At 40.7% G+C, this 25,391-nt stretch overlaps 1 protein-coding gene across 3 annotated transcripts in view; it reads right to left on the bottom strand.

The window, feature by feature from the left end:
- The window catches only part of LOC126325294 (uncharacterized), a 354,815-nt gene that overhangs the window by 16,318 nt on the left and 313,106 nt on the right, over positions 1 to 25,391 (bottom strand). For all 3 annotated transcript variants that reach the window (XM_049995161.1, XM_049995164.1, XM_049995163.1), the window contains 3 exons: positions 16,257 to 16,418; positions 10,167 to 10,314; positions 3,150 to 3,294 (listed from right to left, as the gene is read on the bottom strand). In XM_049995161.1, the coding sequence (XP_049851118.1) occupies positions 3,150 to 3,294; positions 10,167 to 10,314; positions 16,257 to 16,418 (455 nt within the window). The remainder of the gene's footprint in view (positions 1 to 3,149; positions 3,295 to 10,166; positions 10,315 to 16,256; positions 16,419 to 25,391) is intronic.

Raw genomic sequence — 25,391 nt, 5'->3', positions numbered from 1 at the left:
TTTATTATATTAACTTCCTGTCTTCTTGAGACATGGGGATAGAAGGGGGAGAGTGGATCATGTGGTGGCATGCTCCATGTTTGTAGGCTGCTGGATGTTTAGAGGATGCTGGGATGAACATGACAGTAAAGGAGTCTATTCGATAAATTGGTAAACAAGTTAACAGATGTTAAGATTCTAACAAATGCAAAATTAGTCTCTTTTGATGTACACCTCTTGTTCTCATGCTCTCCTGTGAAATACTGTAAAATATATTGTGTTACAATCATTGTATTTACACAACATTAATCCAAAAGAACAGCTGAGCATAGTTAATAAAGCTGAATGGTGTTTAAATCAAAATTGCTTCTGTTTCATCACCCTTTCTGGCAAAAATCTTCATGGACAAGTGGAAGATTAATTTTCTGAGAAGTGAACCACTGGCAAAACAGACAAAAAATAGCAACCATAAATTTAAAATTTACCAGAAAGTCTCCTTTACTGTCACATTTATCCCAGCTTCCGCACAAAATTTAACAGCCAATAAACAGTTAGCATTCCACCACATGATCCACCATCTCGTTTCTGTTTCCACATCCCAAAAAGACCATAACAAGGAACCTAATACAGTAGCTACAAATAATGAATTGGTATCCAACATTATTCATAAATTCTCATTAAAAATCTGAAGAGAAGACTAGGTATTACTGTACCCAGCTAACAATGTAGATAGACCAAAAACAAATTGGTGTAGTTAACCTTTTATATGTAAAATTTCTAATATGGTGAAACAACATTTTAAAGGCACAGGGTTTCCCTGAGTTTCTCTGTGTCCTGCAGATATTAGATAGATGTTTCTTCAATTCAAAAGATAACAAAAGGCCATCATGAAAAGTGGGGTTCATAAGATAATCTGCCAAAAGTCTCAGGCCTGCCATATTGGGCAGACTGGGTGTTCAATCTGTACTAGGTTCAGAGAACACTGTAGAAGCTGGAGATTGAAGAAGCCAGCTTCTTCCTTCTTGAACATTGCTTAAATGATAACCACAAATACATAATAAATGTAGAAGACCTACAATTAGAGGGAAAGATGCAAAGCTCATTCAATTATAAATATTAGAAGTTAAAAAACAGATGTATGTATCCTCATACTACACAACTGAAAGAGCAGACTCCGTGCAATTATTCATCCCTTCTAGACAATGTTACAACATCTACACTGGAGAAAAATCTTGGTGCCTTCATTCATAAATTCTCATTCCTGTGAACATTGCTCTGCTCCAGTGTACGTTTACTCACAGTCACAGTAAATGCCCTCCTAATGAATGCTGCAGAATACAAATGTAACAATATCATAACTGTCAATGGGTCATCTCATTACCTGCATAATTTAGTAATTTATCTGGATATCTGGATTCTTAAACTACAAATTATAACTACATTTGGTACACTAAGATATGATGTACTTTGGAAGCTCCCATTCTTATAGAATATACTTAACTACATAGTAAAATAGACATAATTCCATAGTGAAACTTTACAAAACACCCTTAATTGTAGTAACTTTTTTAAAAGCAGAAGGCATTGTATTTTTCATAGTAACAGTAAGTGTATGCAATGTTAAATTCATCAGTATTTTCTAAGTGCTTGGGGAAGTTTATTATGGAGCTTAGCAAGTGCTCCGATTGTGAATTTGCAAAGACTTGATGAATCTGTACATTGTCCTTGATGGTGAGTGTTCATTAGGGACAAGGGTATCATCAGGAGTGCTCTGGAGAAGTGTGATAGGACTGCTGTTATTCTCTACATGCATATATGCTCTGATGGACACAGTGAGCAACAATCTAAGGCAGCTTGCTGTTGATGCTTTGGTGTACAAAAGGGTATCATTGTTGACTGACTGTATAAGGATACAAGATGACTTAGAATTTTTAGTTGGTGTGATAAATGACAGCTAGCTGTAAAAGTAAAAAAAAATGTAAATTAATGCAAATGACTGTGACAAACTATTCCATAATTTTCAAATACAGCACTAGTAATGTGATGCTTAACAAAGTCTCATTGATCAAATATCGTGGCGCAACATTGCAGAGCAATATGCAATGGAATTAGCATGTAAGGATTGTAGTTGTGAAGGCAAATGATCAACTTTGCTTTATTGGGAGTATTTTACGAAAATGTTGTTCTTATGTAAAGGAGACCATGTATAGAGCACTAGTACAGCCCATTCTTGAGTATTGCTCGAGTGTCTGGGATCACCACCAGGTCATATTCAAGAAAGACATCAAAGCAATTCAGAGGCAGTCTGCTAGATTTGTTACCAGTAAGTCTGATCAATAAGAAAGGATAATGGAGATGCTTTGGGAACTCAAATGAGAATCCCTGGGGGGAAGAAGAGTTTCTTTCTGAGGAACACTATGGAGAAAATTTAGAGAATCGGCATTTGAAACTGACTGTAGATTGTTGTTCTGCTGTCAATGCATATTTTGCATAAGGACCACAAAGGGAATTAGGGCCTGTTCAGAAACTTGTAGACAATTGTTTTCCCATCACTATTTGTGAGTGGAAATGACTAGTAGAGGTGTGACATACCCTTTACCATGTACCGTACAGTGGCTTGCAGAATATGTATCTAGAGGTAGAGTCTGCCCCTCCATCTCATTAACAGGTTTTGGTATGGCGGACTTGCCACCTCTTTTGACAACCTCTCTTTGAAAGGATATGCACTGTGTCAGATCAGGTAATTGTTCAGGAGAGCCACAATGATCCACACAACATCCTGAAGAATGAGAGTTAATCCAGATGTGGATAGGAAATACCTACTGCTGAAGTCTCATCTTGTATAAAGATTAAGTAATTTAATTATGGACCTAACTGGTAATTACTTAGTTGACACTCATTTTGAATTTTGTTTTGCTTAATTATTGTTTTACACAGCCTGGAAAATCTTTTAACTGGAATAAGAGCATTATCTTCAATCAAAGAAATGACCTTTCCCCTAATTGAAATGTTTCTTAACTACATCATGTATATTATACATTTTTCTCATTATTAAAAATGTAAGTTGATCTTCATTAATAACTAATGATTATTACAAAACAGGGACACAATGAGAGTACTTTGTTTACACCTTCCACATAGAATTCCAACAGCAACAAAAATTCTGTTACCTGGTGAGGGTTTTGTTTCTTGTATCTCCGTAGAACTCTCTCCCCCCATGACAGCAGTGTCTCCCAGTCTTTGGGTGGGTACCGGATCTGACTCTCTTGGCGATTCAGAAGTATTAAAATGCGTGCCAAATCCCTCAGCACTGGCCTGGAGGGGGGAAAATCAAAAGTAAACAAAAGAGAAAACATTCAGTGAGTAGAGATTTCATGTTTTTCACGTGTTACTAATACAAACATTATATTTTTCACAGACATCACAAAATTCCTTATGATTTCATAAAGCAGAATATTTTGTCATTATCATATTATTAAAACGACAGGCCAGTGACACAAGATGAAGAATGAATATGTTTATGGGGCATGGAAAATATACTCTTATTGGTCTAAATGTTAAGTCCACAGTATCTGCTCAATGAATTTTTATGTTAAGCATCAGCTTATATTAATAATGATGTTATGCTCTTTTAATGCTCATGGTTGGTAGTTAGTGAATATGTAACAAGCATAATTTTCATTATATTGAAAACTTCAAGAACCAATGAAGTCAACTCATTTTAATCATTTACAGTGACTGCGAAACTAATGAAAACCAAATGTATGTTGTTTAAGAAGCTTTACTATGACTATGGTCAATGTCTGATTTCATTCACTGTCTCTCTACTTAAACAATTATCTCCATGCTGAACCTAAGTTCTGCTGTACATTTCAACACAGTTTCAGTCCCTCTGACCACAAAAAATTAACACCGCTTTATCACTCTGACATGGCGCAAGTTGTGTGGACACAGACTACTCACTTACCAAAATGTATTTGTGACATATTGTTAAAGAACTTTTTTTGCTTCTATAACACAATATTTCATCAAATGTACACATTCATGAAACATTATAAAATTCATCAACAAAACTCCCAATACAGAGATTCTGTGAATTTACAATATCGTCTAGAACAAACAAGAGACATACTTTGGACAAATTAGTTAAAATTCTGTTGATTTAGAAGTGATGCCATTTTGAGGACACCACTATAACAATCACAAACTTACGGCACAATACCTGAACTATTCCAACCCATAAGAGGATGTAATTCTTTGACTAAAGTCTGTGCTCTTATTACAAGGTAACTTGGTGAAACATTAGATGTCAACCATTACACAGTAGGGGCATTCTTGTCCAGAAACCAGTAATCACAAAAACGCATGCCTCATTGTCAAGGCTACTGACATATGTTTATGAAATGGCTCTGGACTTGAAGTAGTTCATTCAAACATTGGTAGCTGAAGAAGCTTTCACCAGCTGCATATGGCTGCAAATGGATGGACAGATGGTGGCGAAAAATTTCTTATCATGTGATACATTGGCTAAATTCTGCATATCACAATAGTCTCTCATTACAATAGTCTCTCAGAAACTAAGTGCTTCTACTACTCTAGTGACATATCTGCCACATTTTAAGCCTGGGAGCCCTTTTGGTGCTATTGGAGAGGCTTAAGCTAAGTGCCAGTACAAGGTTTGACACTCTCTCTTCTGTCGTCATCACCATCAATAACACAAACATATCTATATGCAGAACTGCAGTCATGATAGTATGCATTCAACTGGAACAATGTAGCTATTCATTTGTTTTTGTGTCTTGTTTACTTGCCTGTCGATGACATTAAACATCTACACTGATCTACGATTTGGTGAGTTGTTACCTTTACCCCTTAGTTATTTATAATGTAGAAGTGTGTTGTATGAAAAAGAGGGTGGTCCACAAGAAGTAGAAAATTTTTAATTGGATATAGTGAGCTTTAGCATATATTTATATCAACATATCTTATAGATAACTGTTCTACACACTCTGCCTTTACTAAGAAGCCTATCAAATTTATTTCTTAAGAAGTACATAACATACTGTAAATAGCTTTCACAATTGACGACGCCTTGCTAAAGATATTCGTGGAAGCTCCTCATTACATTCTCCATCATTTATTGAGGAATGGCCTGTATCTCTTCCCGGATAGCAGCTCTCTGTTCATCTGTATTGAGGAGTCATTGTGAAAAATTTTGTCTACTAAATGTCTCCATTGAAATGATGCAGGGGCTGAAAGTTAAGATTATCTCATCAGCCATGGGAGAGTAATCTGTGCAGAAAATGGTGCCTCAGTGTAGGCATTAAATTACTGACCATATGGGGTGTAGCCCCTTCATGCTGAAATCATATCCATTTGGATGGCATTATCACTGTAGCTGTGCAAGAAAGAAATTGTTGATCATGGTTGCATATCATTCAAAATTGACAAAAACTAGCTGGCTGTTGTTGTCTTCAAAAAATATGGCTTAATGATTCCAATGGACTTTTGAGTAGTACACCTTTGGGGTACTCTAGATCTTTTCATGCACAAACTGTGCAGAGTTGTGCCCAAGTCATATTGGAAGTTTTGTTTATTGATAACCAGACATCACATGGTACAAAATGTATCATCCTGGTTGATTCTGTCCAGTCGTGTTGAGCAGAAACTGCATTTAGTCATTTTATCTCCTGGCTTTAACTGCCTAGTCACTTGCAGCTTATAATTATGAAACTTTAAAGCCTATTTCACAACTCTCTCCAAAGAGATGCAAGCAACTGGTAATCTTTTGGAATTGTCATGGATAGATCACCATGAGCTTTGTTGAAGAGCTGCATGAACTTATCAGGTATTTTCAAACTGACATTTAGGTCCTTTATGCTTTGCATTGGTTACAGAATTTGTCTCATGCCACTGTTTTATCCACTTGAATATTGTCCTGTCTGGAACATGGAAACAGCAGTCTCTTTCATGGCCGATTGCATGTTGAATAGCTGCAAAGCTCTGCACATGACAAAACTACTCCACTGTCTCAATATGCACCAGCACCAGCCAGTCTTCCATATTGCACTGAATGACATACTCTATAAGACTGATTAGATGTGGTAGATGGCACAAGCACATCTACGTCTTAGCATGTACACTATCCCATGTGCCACCCTACATATTGTTCAACACTATATATTGTTTAACACATACTTCTATCAGACTTTTAAAATAAGTTTATTTTTAGTATTATCTTTAGTTTACTGTACAGTTTTATTCCTTGGTGGAAAATACTGTTTTGAGTTTCATGTTTATTCTTTCTTGGCAAATTTTAGTTCAATCTGCACATTATTTCATAGTTGGGGTGAGAGGTGTTTGTGCAGTAATTATCAAAACTATTTTTGATTTGCTGACATGGTGCTGTTAAAAAATCTTTCTAGTGAACCTGATTGCCATTTTTACTTTTATTTTTTACTTATATTTGTATTACAGTAACTATTACGCATTCTTCAGGTAAACTGAAAACAAATTCTTCCTGCAATATATGAAAACCTATTGCACAGCCACCCATGAAGATAAAAATGCTGTAACTGTAGACAAAGAAGATTCTACATACTGCTAGTTACATGACTGACATCTTTAGAGCAAACAACAATGTGTGACCAGTCGTGTATTCACAAAACTAATGTGTGTATTATGCAATTCCACACAAATAAAAGTGATTTGCAGATAACAGACAATATTATGAACAATAAAGATCGCTACACACCATATAGAGGAGATGTTGAGTTGCAGACAGACACAACAAAAAGATTGCCATACATAGTGAGCTTTTCGCCAAATGGCCTTTTTCTACAGTGGACAAACACACACACACACACACACACACACACACACACACACACACACACACACACACACACCATTGTCTCTGGCCACAGACAGTGGTAATTTGTGTGAGGGAGTCTACTTAAGAAACAAGCCATTTGACCAAAATCTCACAATCAATGCCCATCTTTTTATTGTGTCTGTGACTCAACATCTCCTCTATACAGTGAGAAGCAATCTTTCCTTTTCATAATACTGTCATTACATTCTGTATTTTCCATTACAAGTCCCAGAAATAGATATCAATGGGCATACAATGGGTGATGCTCCATGTGTGAAGTTTCTTGGTGTCTAGACAGATAATAAAATGGAGATGGGATCAGTATGAGGATTTTCTGGAGTATTTTACCTATTATGAGAGAATCATTTATTCTATTGATAACTAATCATCTTGCAGAGGACCTTTGAGGTACCTTAGGGATTCCTACACTTACGTGCCAATACATATACTCCCTAATGCTATTTTTGGTAAAGGAGATGAGTGAACTGAAGATGAACTCAGCAGTTCGCAACCACAATATTAGAACAAGAAATAATTTCCACACTTCTCTAGGATTTTATATACAGCTGCAAAAGTCTTTAATAGGTTTACAGTGGGTGTTAGAGGAAATTGAGCATCACCAAATATTTAAAAACAAAGTCAAAGAACACCTAGTTAGCCAATCCTAAAATTTATCAGTATAAATTCCACAGAAATATAATATCTGTATTAGATAGATCCTGACTTTCCAGTCTCTAGACAGTTGGTAGAGGTCTGTGTAAAGTTATATAAATGTTTTATTTGATGCAGGGAACTCTCCTTGCAATATGTCATATGTTCCTGTAACCCTCCTTGCCTCATCCTTCGTTATTCATTGCTCTTCATCCACCTATCCCCTTCCCTGTTCCTACTCCAGCACTACACAGCCTTCTGTTCCACCAAGGCACCAGCAGTCTTTTTTACTTCTCTCCTTATCCACACCTACCACCCCACACTCACCCTCTGTCTAACCCTCCTGACTGCACATAGCTGCCCTACCCTCTCTCCACCTCATCCCTGTATGCCCCCAAAAGCAATATTTTACCACCCCTCCCCTCCCCTACCCTACCCTACCCTGCTATCCTGCCCCGCCCCAGCCTCCACCTTACCCCCACCATCAAGGCTGTTTCTCCCATCAAGCATAATTGCTTGCAGTCTGGCCTCAGCAGCCAGAGACATTAGTCGTGTGTGTGAGTTGTGTTTGCATCAATGTGTGTTCATGCTGGTTAATTCAGAAGGATGCAATTCTGGCTGAAAGCTTACTTGTTTAACAGTCTTTTAGTTATGCCTGTCTGTGATGCAACATCTCCACTATAAGGTAAGTAGCAATGTATCCTTTTACAATTTAATGAAAAGAATAGAGGAATCCTTCCCAAACATCCAGAATCTCAAACCCCTCACCTGGTTCAGATTCACTGATGACATTTGCATGATTGGTCCTACTCAACCCAACAAGCCACCTTCCTCGATGTTGACCTCCACCTCAAACATGCCACTACTTCCATCCATATGAAACCTACCAAACACATGGAAGTCCCTTCCATACAGCCTAGCAACCCATGGCTGTCACGTCTGTAGTCCCTCTCAAAATAAACCGAGGGTCTTTCTGAGGCCTTGATAGACTGTAATTACCCTCCTGACCTTGCACAAAAACAGATCCGTGCCCTACCTCTCCAGTCACACACCACCTCCCAAAGTCCCGCTGTCTGGCCACAGAGGAGTATTCTCCTTATAACTCAGTACCACCCGTGATTGCAGCAAACTAAATCACATTCTCTGCCAGCATTTTGACTACCTCTCATTGTGCCCTTAAATGAGTAATGTCCCCCTCACTATCCTTCCCACACCTCCCACAGTGGTGTTCTGCAACCCACCAAACCTACACAATATCCTCATCCATCCCTACACAATTCCTGCTCCCAATGCCTTACCCAATGGCTCATGTCCCTGTAACAGGCCTAGATGCAAGACCTGTCCCATATCCTCCCACCACTACCTACTCTGGTCTGGTCACAAGCATCACCTATAGCATCAAATGCAGGACTACCTGTGAAACCAGTCATGTTATCAACAAGCTAAGCTGCAACAACTGTGCTGCATTGTATGTGGGTATGGCAACTGGCAAGCTGTCTATTCGCATAAATGGCCACTGACAAATTATGGCCAAGAAACAGCTGGACCAACCCATTGCTGAGCATGCTGACCGACACAGTGTTCTTCATTTCAATGATTGCTTCACGGACTATGCCAATTGGATCCTTCCCAACAACGCCAGCTTTTCTGAATCGTGTAGCTGGGAACTCTCCCTGGAATAATATTCCTTGTCCCCATAGCCCTCCTGGCCTCATCCTTCATTAATCTTTGTCCTTACCCTCTAGCCCCTAGTCCCTTCCCTGTTCCCATTCCAGCACTACACAGTCCTCTACTCCACCAAAGTATCCACATTCTTTTTACCTGTCTCCTTTTCTGCTAACACCCCACCCCCCTCCCCCGCCCATCCTCCGTCTAACCTCCTGACTGCATCTAGCTGCCTACTCTCTCTCCACCTCATCCCTGTATACTCCCACCAGCAGTACTTTACTGTCCTCCACCCCTATCCTGCTATACCTCCCCCTTCCCACTCCAGCCTTCTCCTTGCCCCCTCCACCCAGTTGCATCTAGCATCATGCACAACTTCTTGCAGTGTGGCCTCACCAGTCAGAGACCTGACAGTCTTCTTGTTAACGAAGGCCTTGTTGGCCAACAGCTCATTTTCTGACAGTCTTCTTGTTGTGCCTATTCACGATTCAGCATCTTTGTTATTTGGTGAGTCCCAACTGTCCTTTTCATAATACTGTTACATTCCATCTTGGATTTTCCATTGTTGAATCTATCCCTTTGACAATAGAGTATTGTCTTTATTTGATGTATTACATAATAGCAGCAGCTGAGAAATATAGAGGAAGGATTTTTGTTGTGCTTTTTAATTTTAATTTCCCATTTTCTCCTAATGTACGTACATACATACATAACGTAATCTGCATGTCATTACCATAGTTAGAAGTTTGAGTAATGCTAGTAATAATTTGTTGTTAGTATACTTTACAGAAGTAGCCGGCAGTGGTTGCACCTTCCTGTTAGTGTATAATTTGACTCATTCCACATTCCTGAAGACTCCCCTTCATGATGGGATTTACAGAACACTATTTATGTATGTATGTTTGTATGGAATGAATGAATGAATGAATGAATGAATGTCCTCTGGCCTGCACCTGCAGTGAGCAGATGGTGGAATGGGATATTCAGCTGTAAGCACCTGTATGCCTGAAGGACGGACTCGGTGGTAGAACCTTGCAGCAGGCGCACCTGGCGACGTGTGTCGTTGAGCATGGCCAGGAAGACCGGTGCATCAACCCGCAGCGAAGATAGCTGTCGCAGCAGTGCCGCACGTTCCGGCCCCTCCGCTGCAAAATGACACACATCATCACACTACATTTGTGTCTCTTTCATACCAAGCCAGTAATTAAGCCCAGTGTCAAGTGGTTCAGTGCCTCCTTGAAATGATAAATGGCAAGTGTACATTCTGACATTGATTAGTTGTTAGTCAAGTGCAGACTGCTGTGGCATTTACACTGAATGATGATTCTCTCTGAGGGACTGGATGAAGCAATAAATGTTGAAGCAATGCACATCTTTCAGGAGATATTAAAATGAAAAGAACAGAAAAAGGGCATCAAAAAGTATGAGCCAAAGTTGATTTGCTTGGAGTTCTGAAAGAATTTGTAGTTGAAGAAATAAAATAATGCTTTTACTTAATTCTATTAAAAAAAGTATGAACTTTAATCGAGTGTACTCACACTCATCCAAATGAAGTTGTGTCTGCAAAATAACTAAATAAATTTAATGGAATGTTGTACCTCTTTGCTACTGCACACAATATGTTACCATGATTCTCTACAACGACTTTGGAAGCCAACTGTTCTAGAGACATTTTTCGTTCCAGATGAATTTCAAAGAGTAATACATACGTCTTATCACAATTCCAAAGAGACAATTTGTTCACCAACAGCCAAAAGAGAGTAGAATTAGAATGCTTTTTTAATGAACTCTACTAAACTGATGATGATCAGATATGTCCAGTAGTTCTCTACTGGTGAGATGGTGTGGGAAAATGTACTAGTCTGTCTACTGACCACTTAATGTCATCGAATTTACTAAATCAATTTACCCACCACTCAGTTAAACAATTTTGTCTGGGTATATTTAGTTACTAAACCATTCACCAATGGACTAAATTACTAGTGTGAAGTGCTGTTTACATACAGTACACATAGAGCTGCAGGAGGGAAAACTGGTAGAGAATGCCAGTATGGAAGTTTTTTTTTTCATTTATTTACTTATTTAGCTTTTAGTTATTTAATTACAGCCAGCACATCAATGTTGCAATCTTGATCAGCTTTAACACATATTTATCACAGAATGCATTTTATTTATCGTGATTATTTTTCTGCTTTCTCATTTGTATTTCATTATTTACACAGCACACACAATGTAACTTCACATATAAAATCAACACGTAATCCTGATGGAGGGAAGATTGCGTTTACATCTGATAGATGAAGAATGAGAGGCAGACTAAAATATTGGTACCAGGATGGGGGAAGGAAATTTGCTGAGGCCATTTAGAAAGGAACCGTCACGGTATTTGCCCTAAACAATGTAGGATGGGAAACTGCAGGTAACTGTGCTGCTGTGATTGCATATTACATTTTCAGAGATTAAACAATTACTCTGCAAGAGAATAAACATGTTTGCTGTAACTGCTGCTGTGAAACCCTTTTGCTCTTTTGTTTCACAAAATCCAAGTGGCTGGCGATGGTGTTGACTTGATATGTGTCATATTCCTTGATTTCTGGAAAGCCTCAATCACACCTCTTCTATGGCACTTATTGAATAAAATAAGTACTGTCAAATTAGTCAAATTATTTGACCAGGTATGAAGACTACATGCAAACACTACACCAGTTTTAGGGGTACACATCACCAGAAGTAAAACTGGAATCAGGAAAGTTTGAGCAAAGTGACACATCCTGACCACATGTGGCTTCAGCATTGAGGGCCAGTATATTACCCTTTCGGCCCCTCCCATATAACTTTCTACACACTACCCCCCACCCCCTCGCCTCCACCTTTAATGTAAAACAGTTGTCTAAGATTTTAATATTTATAACAAAATTCATTTAAAATGTAAAATAATAACAATATAAATAATAATAATAATTTGTTTACATCAGTACTTTGTGCATCCAAGTAATCACCTTTCAGGTAATCACCACCAAACCCCCACGATGTTCACTCTTTAGATGTAATCCCAGTGAGAAATTGGAGACAGTGTGAAACAAGAGTCATTCTGTCACATGACGTTCTTCCATTGTTCCACAGTCCAAGTTTTATGGCTTTGGTACCACTTTATCCTATTACGAACATTTGAATTACTGATGAGAGGCTCTGGAATTCCAGCTCACTCCATAATGGCCTCTTTATGGAGCTCCCTTCGTGTTGTTTTGGAGCTGACAGGGTTTGCGTCTGAGGCAATAAGTTCTGCAATGACTTATACATTTGTCGTTCTCTTATTCTTTGTCACAATCCTCTTCAATGACCATCTGCAATGATCACTCAACACATAAGTTCATTGTGACTTAGTGGATGGAGTTTTTTTGCTTTCCCCATATGCGAAATAAATCTTCGCCATGATGTCTTTCGAAACATCAAACACATCATTTATGATCCAGTGGACCTGCAGCATTTAAGATATTTCTTAGACACATTATGTAATAAAATCCAAATTGCCGGTATAGTAGTTACGTGTTTTTATTGTGATGGACCCATTTCTGATAGACTGCCATCTTCAGACCATCTTTGAACGTTAAATCATATTTTTATTTCATATTATTATTATTATTATTATTATTATTATTATTATTATTATTATTATAAGGTTGTATATCATTTTTTCAGACATATAAATTTTGTACATATGTCCGTATATCATAATGGTCGCTGTCACTCTGTATTACAACGTTGTGTAGGTTTAGGACTGCTGCTTTAAGCTGTTTTTGCTGCTGTTAATCATCTTTTCTCTTAACTTTTATAACTTGATGTTTTATCTTTGGGTTTGTCAGACTGTCAGTTGTGATAGTTCCTAAGTATGCTATATGGTTACATGCAGTCTAAAATGATAACAACGCACCACAGTAACTGTAACAACGTAGCATCCTTGACCAACTGTCACAACTGTCGATAAAAAGTCAATTAGAAAAATTGCGAGTGTTGACGACTAACAACAGGAAAAACACCTTAAAGCATAAGAGTTCCAAATCTACACCACGTCGTAATACAGAGTAACAGTGACCACTGTGATGTATGAGCGTAACCACAAAATTTGTACATCTGAAAAATGAAAATACGATAACCAACATTATAATAAGATAAAACGAAAAGATTATGTAACTTTCCCAGATGCTCTGAAGATGGCAATCCAGCCGAAATAGATCCATCACAATAAAACATCAAACTACTAGAGCAGTATTTTGGATTTTAGTACTTAACAAACTAGTTCGGCCACCTCGGCTATGGAAGCACACCAGCACTAACAATTTGCCCACTTTCGGAGACACTTGCCTCTGACATAATGCACTCACAGCCACATAGAACAGTGTTCTGACCACGACTGACGCACCACATTGGCGACCTCGCAAAGATGCCTTTTGTGCTCAAATAGAACGGCAGAATCTGCAGCCTTAGCATCTACTTGTATGTATATATAATGTGTGTGTGTGTGTGTGTGTGTGTGTGTGTGTGTGTGTGTGTGTGTGTGTTCTTTTGGACATGTTCAAAAGAACAGGAACCATTTTGATCCAGAAGCCACAAGATGCAAAGGAATTACAGATGTTGCCTTCGAGTGGGCATTGATCGATGGGAAAAGTAGAAAATCTGTGCCAGACCATGATTCAAACCTGGGTGTGCTGCTTACTACGCAGATGCTCTGACCACTAGGCCATCTGGACACAGTGGTCATCGCAACTGCACGTACTACCCTACGACGGACACCAAGCTGGAACTCATACAGAAATCGGCGAAATACCGCGAGTAACGAGGATAATGGGCAAGGAGTGCTACTTCAGTAGTGTGTCGAGAAGTTGAGAGTTAGTGTCTGAAAGGAGGCATGCAAGATAGTCTGTGCTGGTGTGATGACCACTGCATCCGGATGGCGTAGTGGTCAGAGCATCTGCATAGTAAATAGGAGACTTGATTTTGGAGCCGGCTGTGGTGGTCTAGCGGTTCAGGCGCTCAGTCCGGAACCACGTGACTACTACGGTCGCAGGTTCGAATCCTGCCTCGGGCATGGATGTGTGTGATGTCCTTGGGTTAGTTAGGTTTAAGTAGTTCTAAGTTCTAGGGGACTGATGACCACAGATGTTAAGTCCCATAGTGCTCAGAGTCATTTGAACCATTTGAACTTGATTTTGGTTACCGGTCCAGCACAAGTTTTCGACTTCCCCATTGATGTAAATCAACGACCACTGGCAGGTAATGTCTGTAATTCCTTTGTGTCTTAATCTACGCTTACGTTCGTACATGCATTTCTCGCGGTGTTTCCATATTTTTCTCGAACCCCTGTAGTAGCTGAAGCGCCAAAGAAACTGGTATAGGCATGCGTATCCAGATACAGAGATATGTAAACAGGTAGAATGCGGCGCTGCGGTCGGCAACGCCTATATAAAACATTAAGTGTCTGGTGCAGTTGCTAGATCGGTTACAGCTCCCACAATGGCACGTTATCAAGATTTAAGTAAGTTAGAACGTGGTGTTACAGTCTCCGCACGAGCGATGGGTCACAGTATCTTCAAAGTAGCGATGAAGTGGGGATTTTCCCGTACGATCATTTCAAAAGTGTACCGTTAATATTGGGAACCCTGTAAAACATCAAATCTCCAACATCTTTGCGCCGGGAAAAAGATTATGCAAGAACGGAACCAACGACGACTGAAGAGAATTGTTCAACGTGACAGAAGTGCGACGCTTCCGCAAATTAATGAAAAAAAAAAGGTTCAAATAGCTGCAAGCACTATAGGACTTTACATCTGAGGTCAATCAGTCCTCTAGACTTAGAACTACTTAAACCTAACTAACCTAAGGACATCACACACATCCATGCCCGAGGCAGGATTCGAACCTGCGGCCGCAGAAGCAGCGCGGTTCCGGACTGAAGCGCCTGGAACCGCTCGGTCACAACGGCCGTCCAAATTGTTCCACATTTCAATGCTGGGCCATCAACAAAGGTCAACGTGCGAACCACTGAACGAAACATTATCGATATGGGCTTACGGAGCCGAAGGCCCACTCGTGTACCCTTGATGACTGCACAACACAAAGCTTTATGCCTCTCCTGGGCCCATCAACACCGACATTGGGCTGTGGATGACTGCAAATAATTTTGCCAGGTCGGAAGAATATCGTTTCAAATTGTATCGATTGGATGAACGTGTACGGGTATGGAGACAAGCTCATGAATCCATGGACCCTGCATGTCAGCATGGGACTGTTCAATCTGGTGGAGGCACTGTAGTGGTTTGGGGCATGTGCAGTCGGCTTGATGTGGCACTCCTGACACGCCTAGATACGACTCTGACAGGTGACACATACGTAAGCACCCTGTCTATCACCTGCATCCATTCGTGTCCATTGTGCATCCCGACGGACTTGGGCAATTTCACTAGGACACTCCGACACCCTAAACGTCCAGAACTGCTACAGAGTGGCTCCAGGAATACTCTTCTGAGAATAAACACTTCCGCTGGCCACCAAACTCGCTAGACGTGAACATTATTGAGCATATCTGGGATGCCTTACAACGTGCTGTTCGGAAGAGATATTCACCTCCTCGTACTCTTACGAAGTTACTGACAGCCCTGCATGATTCATGGTGTAAATTCCCTCTAACACTACTTCAGACATTAGTCGAGTCCACGCCACGTCGTGTTGCCGCACTTGCGCTGTTCGCGGTGACCCTACACGATATTAGGCAGATGTACCAGTTTCTTTGGCTCTTCAGTGGACAGCAGTGCCTTTTCATATTCCTGAAATTAGCTTTAGACTTTTCAATTTTGTTGTGCTAGAGAGACGTGTTCAGTTCTATCTGCGAGGAAGTGCTGTATCCAATCATAGATCCTAAATGCCATAGATGATGATGATGATGATGATGATGATGATGATGATGATAAATACTGTTGCAAAGGTTTGTCGTACAATTTAAAAATTTTGGCTAGCAACGCTAGTCCTTAGCGTGTGTACTAGGGACAGGTATGTTTGGCAGGATGCGCCACGCACACGGCACAGCACCCACCTGCTCGGCGAGCGGCGTCCTCCGCCGCCCCCAGCCTCTTGACGAGCCTGCGGCGGCGGCAGTGCAGGTACAGCAGGCCGGCCAGCAGCATGCCGGCGCAGACGGCGGCGCCGCCGCACGACCCCACGATCACAGCCAGAGACCGCCCGCCCAGGCCCGCGTCTGTCACCAAGCACAACACACACTGCTTATAGCACCAATGTCGCATCGCGCACGTCTGCGGACAAACTCTTAATACATATAAACAACCACGTGGCCTAGCAATGGGATCATGTATATCTGGTACCATAGCTGACATACACATAAATCATTTAGAACAAACATTATTTAACAGCCAAGAACCTTGCCTAAAGAAAATTGAATTTTATAGGAGATATGTAGGTGGCACACTACTGTTAGTGAAAGTGGATGCCAAAGACATCACAGACATTCAAAATTACTTCAATAACCTGCATGAGAAAATTAAATTTACAGTGGTTCGTGTGCAAAATAAAAGCATCAACTTTATCGATCTAAATATTGCAAGCCAACACATGCACATTCAAAATTCATAGGAAAAACACAATGACTGACACCACAATCCCTGCAACCTCGTGTTCCCCAAATATCCATAAACAGGCAGCTTACAGGTCAATGCTACATAGGGAACTCAAATACCATTGAACCAAGAAAACATGCAACAAGAAATAAACACAGTGAAAAATATTGCAGTTGCCAATGGGTACTATGATTCCATGGTTGACTCAATCCTAGACAAAGTGAAGAAAGAGCCAGGTACAAATTGCACCACAGAAGAAAATGAGATAAACACAAATATATCTAGAATGAGATTATCACTCTGCAGCGGAGTGTGCGCTGATATGAAACTTCCTGGCAGATTAAAACTGTGTGCACGGCCGAGACTCGAACTCGGAACCTTTGCCTTTCGGGGGCAAGTGCTCTATCAACTGAGCTACCGAAGCACGACTCACGCCCGGTCCTCACAGCTTTACTTCTGCCAGTATCTCGTCTCCTACCTTCCAAACTTTACAGAAGCTCTCAGAGTTCGAGTCTCGGTCGGGCACACAGTTTTACTCTGCCAGGAAGTTTCAAAAGTATATCTAGTATCCCATACATTGGCAATGTTATGACAGAAGATTGCAAATATTTTCAAAAATCACAAAGTAAAAATTGGGGGTTTTCTACATCTAATAAACTACAACAAAAACTAATACACAATATAAAGTGTAAGCATGATCCATATTCAGACTCTGGAATATACAAGTTCACATGCCAGGAATGCTCCATGTTCTACATAGGACAAAAAGGCCGAAATTTCAACACCAGGTACACAGAGCACATAAAAGGCTACACACACGATAGACACACTACATCATCCATAGCAACACATGTACATAATACAGGACACACATATGAAAAAAATAGAGAAAAATGTCAAAGTACTCCACCGACTAAATAAAGGACATAAAATGGATTTGCTAGAAGAACTGGAGATTCACATTACAGGAAATATGAAGATAAAACTTTAAACGAAAAACTTGACAGTGAATCAGTGAATTTCTTCAGATGTTTCGATAGTATACTTAAATATAAACAGTAACACATAGAAAGAAGCAAAATTGTAAAATAAACATAAGTAAGTAATGATCCAAATTGTTCAGGTAAATAACCTCTGTACTAAAGCATACAATACTCTGTGGAAGACCTTTAATGTCATCTCTGTTGACTACTTGTAAGAACATCTGTGTCACTGTTTTGTTTATGTAAAATGTTTTCGATGTTTAAATGTGTACAAGTTGTGTGTGATGTTTAGTGCGTGTGAGACTGCACAAATGGAGCATAAGGAAACAGTAGGTACAAATTATTCTAAATTTCGCCACTAACTTCACTCAAAGATCGACAACCAACTAAAAATCGCATGTTTTCTTATGTCAGTAAAGTCAACGAAATGAAGCAGAATCTCACACATCGACAACATCACATAGTAATGACGTAACAAACACAAAAAGCGCACTTAAAAATGGGATCATTTCCCGAAACGCGTTGTGCGAAAAATAAAGAAAATAGACTGGTAGCAGATGAGTTATTTATTAAAAAAAACCTATAGACAAAACCATGTTGTGCATGTTTTAATTTACTATGGAGGTGAAATTTTGTATTTGGCTGAAGCCTTTCGGATATATTTCAACGCATCTCTGTAAAAACATGTAATCCAGTTGTCATTATTTTCTTCTCCAGAAGACGTTTTTATAAACATTGAAAACCTTCCATTTTGCAACTGATCGGCTGTTTACTATTTCTACAAAAAGATTCCAGGACTTTCCTAACAAATAGCATTTCGTATCAGACTCTACAATAAAGTGGAATAATAATTGCAATTAGCAGTCGCCTCTTGTTCAGTAAATACAAATGACCCGTCTTTACATGACATACTCTTGTTGCATTTGCGGATCGTGCATTACGCTTTGTGTCGACGCCGGAAAACTTCAAGTCTTTGGACACCGTTTGAAACTCCGGCTTAGTTTTCTTTCCCTCCTATTCTGTACACACAGAGTCCATTGACTTTGAACAAATAGGTGGAGCCCGAGTCGCCATCAGGTGTGTCTTGACGTCTATTCAGTATTCTCACCACGGCCGTATTTAGAATCTGCAGCCCTCTATGCTAAACTGTGATTCGGGTCTTATCAGGATATTTTGTGATATCTAACTCATAAAAATCAAAGGAATTTAAATTATTACGGTATTCAACACTTGTTTAACATCGCTGTGAACTGCTATACTTTTTTTTTTTTTTAAAAAAAGAAACAAACAGTTGAGAGTAACAGCCGTGTTAAAAACAGTATTTCAGTTTAAAAAAATGATGAGCTGTAACCCATCGACAATTGGTTAACTCTCTAATTACTACGAGTAAAAAATATTTTTACAAAAATGCATTCGTATTTTTATAGGAGCACATTTGTTTAACTTACTTTGTAATTTCCCGTAAAAATGATCATGGCGGTCGCGTGACCTTCGTGACGTGAACATTTCTATGACATTGAGTCAGTAAGCTATCTGTCAGACGCCATGCATCTCAAGATACCGTGTGCGTTTCTCGCAATATTTCGTCATTGAATAAAATCATCTTAAAATAGTTTTCCCAGCTTCGATAATTCAAGAATTGGCATCTGGAAGCACGAATTAAAAACTGTTATGGGTCCTAGTTCGCATAAAAAGTGATACGGAATAAATTCTCTCTCCATTTCTCCCATCAAACCGCTAAAATTCCGTTAACCATTATCTCAAAAGTCTTTGCGATGCTGCCGACCAATGTGGCACACATTTGACAGGGCGCCTCTGGGAATGTGGTGCAAAGTAGTGTGGGCTGAGAGAGATGAATAGCGACTTCATTAATATCAGTTGCCCACTGAAAAATACACAAAATAATTAGGCATACGACTTTTACTATTATATGAGGACCCGCACGACAATATGAAAAACAGACATTTTTAATTTTTGTGGTAAGGGCTCCTAGATAGCCTCCGCGAAAATACGGCCCTGATTCTCATGCACAACACTTCTTTCCTCAGTACATTTATGGTATAAACTATAAACGAACACACATATATGGCGCCTTCCACATCGCAGAAAATTCACAATAGATTTCGACAGCACGGCTGCGTTTTGATTTCCGTCCATGGTACGAAACCTTAAGACGCTAATACGTGCTGCTTTGACGCCGTTAACAAAAACTGTTCAGAGTTCATCAAATGGATTTGATATGTTCGTAAACTGAACATTTGTAATCTGCCAAAAGAATCATTTCCATCACACTAAAAAGTGTCGGCCACGATGACTGGCCCTCACACCAGAGATTAAGTGACGTCTGGCATCGACAGTAAGTTCTTGTCATAGAATATTTTTTTTTATCCGTTGTTTGAGAGAACATCACTTTTTCATAAGACACGTCCTTCACCGTAAGTAACGTTTATCTCTACCAGTCTCGTTCTCATTTAGGTTTACTCTGCTAAGCACGACCTGTTTCGGAAGGTGCTAAAAACTTGACGCCCTTACATCAAAATGGCAACATGTGCACTCTTCCGCTGCATTTTCCGTTTGTCAATTGCCTCAGAAGTCCTATATGGCTTTACAGTTTTGCAAAAATTAAAGCGGAGAAGATCAAGAGCTGATGTAGAACGTGGCAAATATCGTCAGTTTTATGTAAGGCTTTTATTAGTAATTAGAAATGAGAGTTAATTCCGTAAAACAGCGTTTCGTATGTCATCAGTCACGATATTATTATAGACGGAGCACTAACAAGGACTGGCTGCACAAAGATGAGGGAGTAATTGGCCATGTCCTTGTCAAAGAAACCATCCCAGCATTCATCTGGGATAATTCAGGGAAACCACAGAAACCTGCGTAAGTATGAGTGACGCAAGCAACGCATATTTGATACCCTGTCCTCCAGAATTTTCTAGTAATGCATCACTGGACGTCAGGTGCGCGGGGCATGTCGTTAGCACATCTGTCTGTTGGCCAGTAACAACGTCTTTCTCAAACTGGAGCCGCTACTGCTATTTCATGTAGCTTCCAGACTGCCTTCACGAGGCAAAGTGCACTAAGTTCCGTTCCTTCAACCAAACAAAATTCCTAGAGGACACAGACACTCCACGTGGAAGGCTCAGGGCGTGTGTACTACATAGAGAAGGGATGTTACAGATGAAAAGTATTGTTTATCTCTTCTACAGCTAGTTTAAGTGTCCAAAAACATTCTTGGCGCAAGTACAGCTATACTTATAAGCATAGTTTTACTACGAGAGGAGTCATGAAGTTTTAATTTAAATATACTTACGTAATTATTTTTTTGTTTGTTTCCATGTCCATTTCTGCAGTGCAGGTACAAATAGAAATCTCCGCGCCACGGTACCGCAGCACGCCGCTACAAAATGGGATAGCACACTGATAAAGCAGGGCCTCGTACGGTAATTCGTTTTCTACACTGTGGCACAACAAGCCATGCCGCCCGGCTCTTCTTGAACATGAGCCCTCTATATTTTTACTGTACTCTTCAAAGGTATACGAAACGACTCTCTTGCAGCGTCTGCCTCTGGAGTCTGTATAGCATCTCTATAACGCTCTCGAAACAATTAAAAAGTCACGTGATGAAATGCTCTGCTCTCGTTGGATATTCTCTATCTCTTCTATTACTCAACTGGGTAACAGCCCAACACTGACGAGTAATAACCAAGAATCGGTCGAAAAAGTTTTTTTTTCTAGTATTGGTACATAGCGTAAGCCTCTAGAACAATAGCATGGGCACCGCCTGGATTTACTCTCCCATCGATCAGACAATTCAGATTTAACAGTACCAGATCGCTTCATCAAAAATCGTGGTAAAGTTCAAGATTAACTCTAGGACATTGGCTCAAGGTCTAGTGACTCTTCCCCTCGTGGCTTGAAGTGTATTCCCCCGTTAGGATAAAAACTGGCTGTATCAGAGTCGCACCGAGCGATTTGGGGCACCTGTAAGACACTGGACTCGTATTCAGAAGGAGGACGATTCAAATCTGCGTGCGGCCAAGTAGATTTCGTTTTTCCATGATTTCCTTAAATCGCTACCATTCGTCTGACAGGTCACGACCCATTTCATTCCCCATCATTCCCTAATGCGAGACTGCTCCAATTATAAATGACCTCATCGTCGCCGGGACATTAAACCCCATTTTTTTCTCGTTCCTTCCGAGTCGAACGCCACCGGCAGACGTCCGTTAGTGAGCTCGGCTAATGACATTGATGATACTGAGAATTTATTGGTCCAGAGAAATGCTTTGGTTCAAGCACCCCTTTCGACTTCTGGTGAAGTCTTGACTGTCGTTTAGAATGACAACTGTCCTTTCCTCGTTCCACGTTTCTTCGTTTCCCAGTTATGTGTAACTTATAGTCAGCAGCGTGGTTCGGCACTAAAAGTAGAGCTAATAGCAAGTCCCACGGCGGTAGCGATTATTATGAACGGTGGCAGTGAGGGATACTTCTGATTCTCAACGGCTGTACGACGTGACTTTTCGGTGGCTGCTTGCGTGCGCACTGCATCCACGTCCAGAATACACGACTGATGGTATGAAGCACGTGGTTACTCCGTTTACGCGGCAGTCGGCTGTTCCAGTTCGATGAGGATACGGGCATTTGAACACGGGAACTTTTCCTGGAATCCTGCTGAGTTCTCGAGCAGTCACGCCTGGTGAGAGAGAGGAAGGGGTTTGGGGGAGAACAGACAGGGCCTCGCAGCGAGCCACACAATGGCTGGTGCAGAAAGGCTACAGCGGTGGCTGACAGACGGAGAGCACGGCCATCACCAGCCGCTCCTCTTTCGATCTTTTACGTTTCTTCTGCTAATTCAATCAGACAAGGGTCCTACACTGATGTGCTTACTCACGAATCGAAGACACTTCTTTCGTGAATGAATGTTGTGTAAATGGGATTCCGCCTGTGACTGAATCAGGTATAAGATATACATAGAAATAGTTTTTTATACTCATTGACCCGTCAGGGTAGCCGAGAGCGCTAATGCGCTGCTTCCTGGACTCGAGTAGGCGCGCCGGCGCCCGATCGAATCCGCCCGTAGGATTAACGACGAGGGCCGGTGTGCCGGCCAGCCTGGATGTTGTTTTTAGGCGGTTTTCCACATCCCACTAGGTGAATCCCGGACTGGTCCCCACGCTCTGCCTCAGTTACACAAATCACTGACCTTTGAAAACGTTTGCGCACTATTTCATGGCTTACACTAGATGCAGACAGCCGGGGTACACTAACTCCATCCTGGAGGATACGCGGTGGCGACAGGAAGGGCATCCGGCAACCCTCTGCAACAACACCGCGAAACAAGGCCGACTCCGCGGTGAAGCAGGACAAAGGCCCAAAGAAAATGATGACGATGATGATGATTTTTCATACTCATTGCACTTGAGGTAGCTTCAGACGATTATAAATAGTTATTTTACCTTTTTAGTGTTTCCAATGATTTGTTGCCAATAATGGTAGCTATATCACTCCTCTGGTTTGCTTCTGGCGTTATTTTCACATATGTCGATTTCATTCCGGCAAGAGCACCGTGCTGATTTCTATCAGTGCAAAAGTATTGAATCTAGTTACAAATCAATTTAGAAACTCGGTAAGCTCATATCTTGTTCAGTAGGTGACAATCCACTGTGTCGAAATCTTTTCGAAAGTGAAGAAATCCAGTATCAACATGGGGACCATTGTCCAGGACGCCCTAGACCTGGACCCTAAGAATGACTTTAATTTCATGAAATCTCTTTTTATGAAAGCCATGTTGTATCCCATACACGAGACTTTTATTTCTCCAAAAAAAATCTTAACCATGAACATAAAACATGTTCTACAACTCTACAACAGATTGATGTCAACGATATAGGAGATTAATTTTCTTCTCCTCTCTGACGATTCTATTTGAAAATATTCAGTTAAATAGTTTCCGAGGGGAACGAAAAGACCACGAGTCATTACGACACTATGTGCGGAATGTTCTGTGGCGGGACAACACGGAGTCGCCGGCCGCGGTGGTCTCGCGGTTCTAGGCGCGCAGTCCGGAACCGTGCGGCTGCTACGGTCGCAGGTTCGAATCCTGCCACGGGCATGGATGTGTGTGATGTCCTTAGGTTAGTTAGGTTTAAGTAGTTCTAAGTTCTAGGGGACTAATGACCACAGCAGTTGAGTCCCATAGTGCTCAGAGCCATTTGAACCAACACGTAGTCAGATGACGTGCATGGTGCGCCACGGATGAGAAACTAGAAATCATTACGTCAGATACACTGGAGAAAGGCAAAGCTACATTTATAGGGGCTGCAGACAAAGGTTTTGACGGTGTTCCCTCAAATACAGCCTTCTACATCCTCAAGGTGGCACTTATAACATGCAGGAAGCGATAAGTTACTTACAACTTGTACAGAAAGCAGACCGCAGTTATAAGAGTGGAAGGGCATGCAAGACAAGTGGTGGTTGGGAAGGGAGTGAGGCAGCTTGTCGGCTACGGCTAAGGTTACTAAATTTGTATATGGACCAAGTAGTAGAGAATACCAAGAAGAAATCTGAAAAGGGGATTAAAGTTCATTGACAAGAAACAAAAAATTTGAAATCTGCCGATGACATTGTAATTCTGCCAGAGACAGCAAAGGACCTGGAAGAGATGTTCAACGGAATTGACAGTGTCTTGAAAGGATGTAAGACAAACATTAAGAAAAGCAAAACAAAGGCAATGGAACGTAGTCTAATTAATCAGGCGGTCCTGAGGGAATTAGATTAGGAAACGAGACACTAAAAGTAGTTGGTGAATTTTGCTACTTCGGCAGAGGTACAGAGGATGTAAAATGTAGACTGAAAATTCAAAGAATGTATGAAGGAGACGCGTTTGTTTACATCTGATATAAATTTGTGTCTTAGGAAGCCTTTCTGAAACCATTTGCCTGGAGCGTATCGTTCTATGGAAGTGTAACGTGGACGGCACACAGTTGAGAAACAAGAGAATAGAAGCTTTTAGAATGTTGTGATACAGAAAGACGATGATGTTTGGCTTTTGGAGCGCTGAATTGCGCGGTCATCAGCGCCCGTACAAAGTCCCAGTTTTTTCACAGTCCAATTTTTACACAGTCCAATCTAGCCACTGTCACGTATGATGATCACGATGATGAAATGATGAGGACCGGCAGGGTATCGAACCCGTGATCCAGAGGCAACAACGCTAGTCTATAGACTACTAGCTGCGCACATAGTAAAACGAAGAAGATTAGATGGGTAGCTCGAGAAACTGATAAGGAATTACTGAACCGAAATGGGAGAAAAATAATTTTATGGTGCAAACTGACTAAAAGAAGGGATTGGTGTACAGCAAAGAACCCACTTGAATAGCCATGCGCGTTAACACGCCATTTCCAGGATTTGCGGAGGTGCGCCGGCTCCGATCGAATCCGCCCAGCGGATTAATGACAGGGTGTGGTGCGCTGGAGAGCCTGGTTGTGGCTTTTAGGCGGTTTTCCACACCCCGCTAGGTGAGTACCGGACAGGTACCCACATCCCGCCTCAGTTACATGATTTGCAAACGTTTAAATTACATTCGCAAACTTTCACGTGGAACAAAAC

The sequence above is a fragment of the Schistocerca gregaria genome, chromosome 2 (assembly GCF_023897955.1).
Source record: "Schistocerca gregaria isolate iqSchGreg1 chromosome 2, iqSchGreg1.2, whole genome shotgun sequence".
Lineage (NCBI taxonomy): Eukaryota > Metazoa > Arthropoda > Insecta > Orthoptera > Acrididae > Schistocerca > Schistocerca gregaria.
This window is presented reverse-complemented; position numbering and strand designations above follow the sequence as displayed.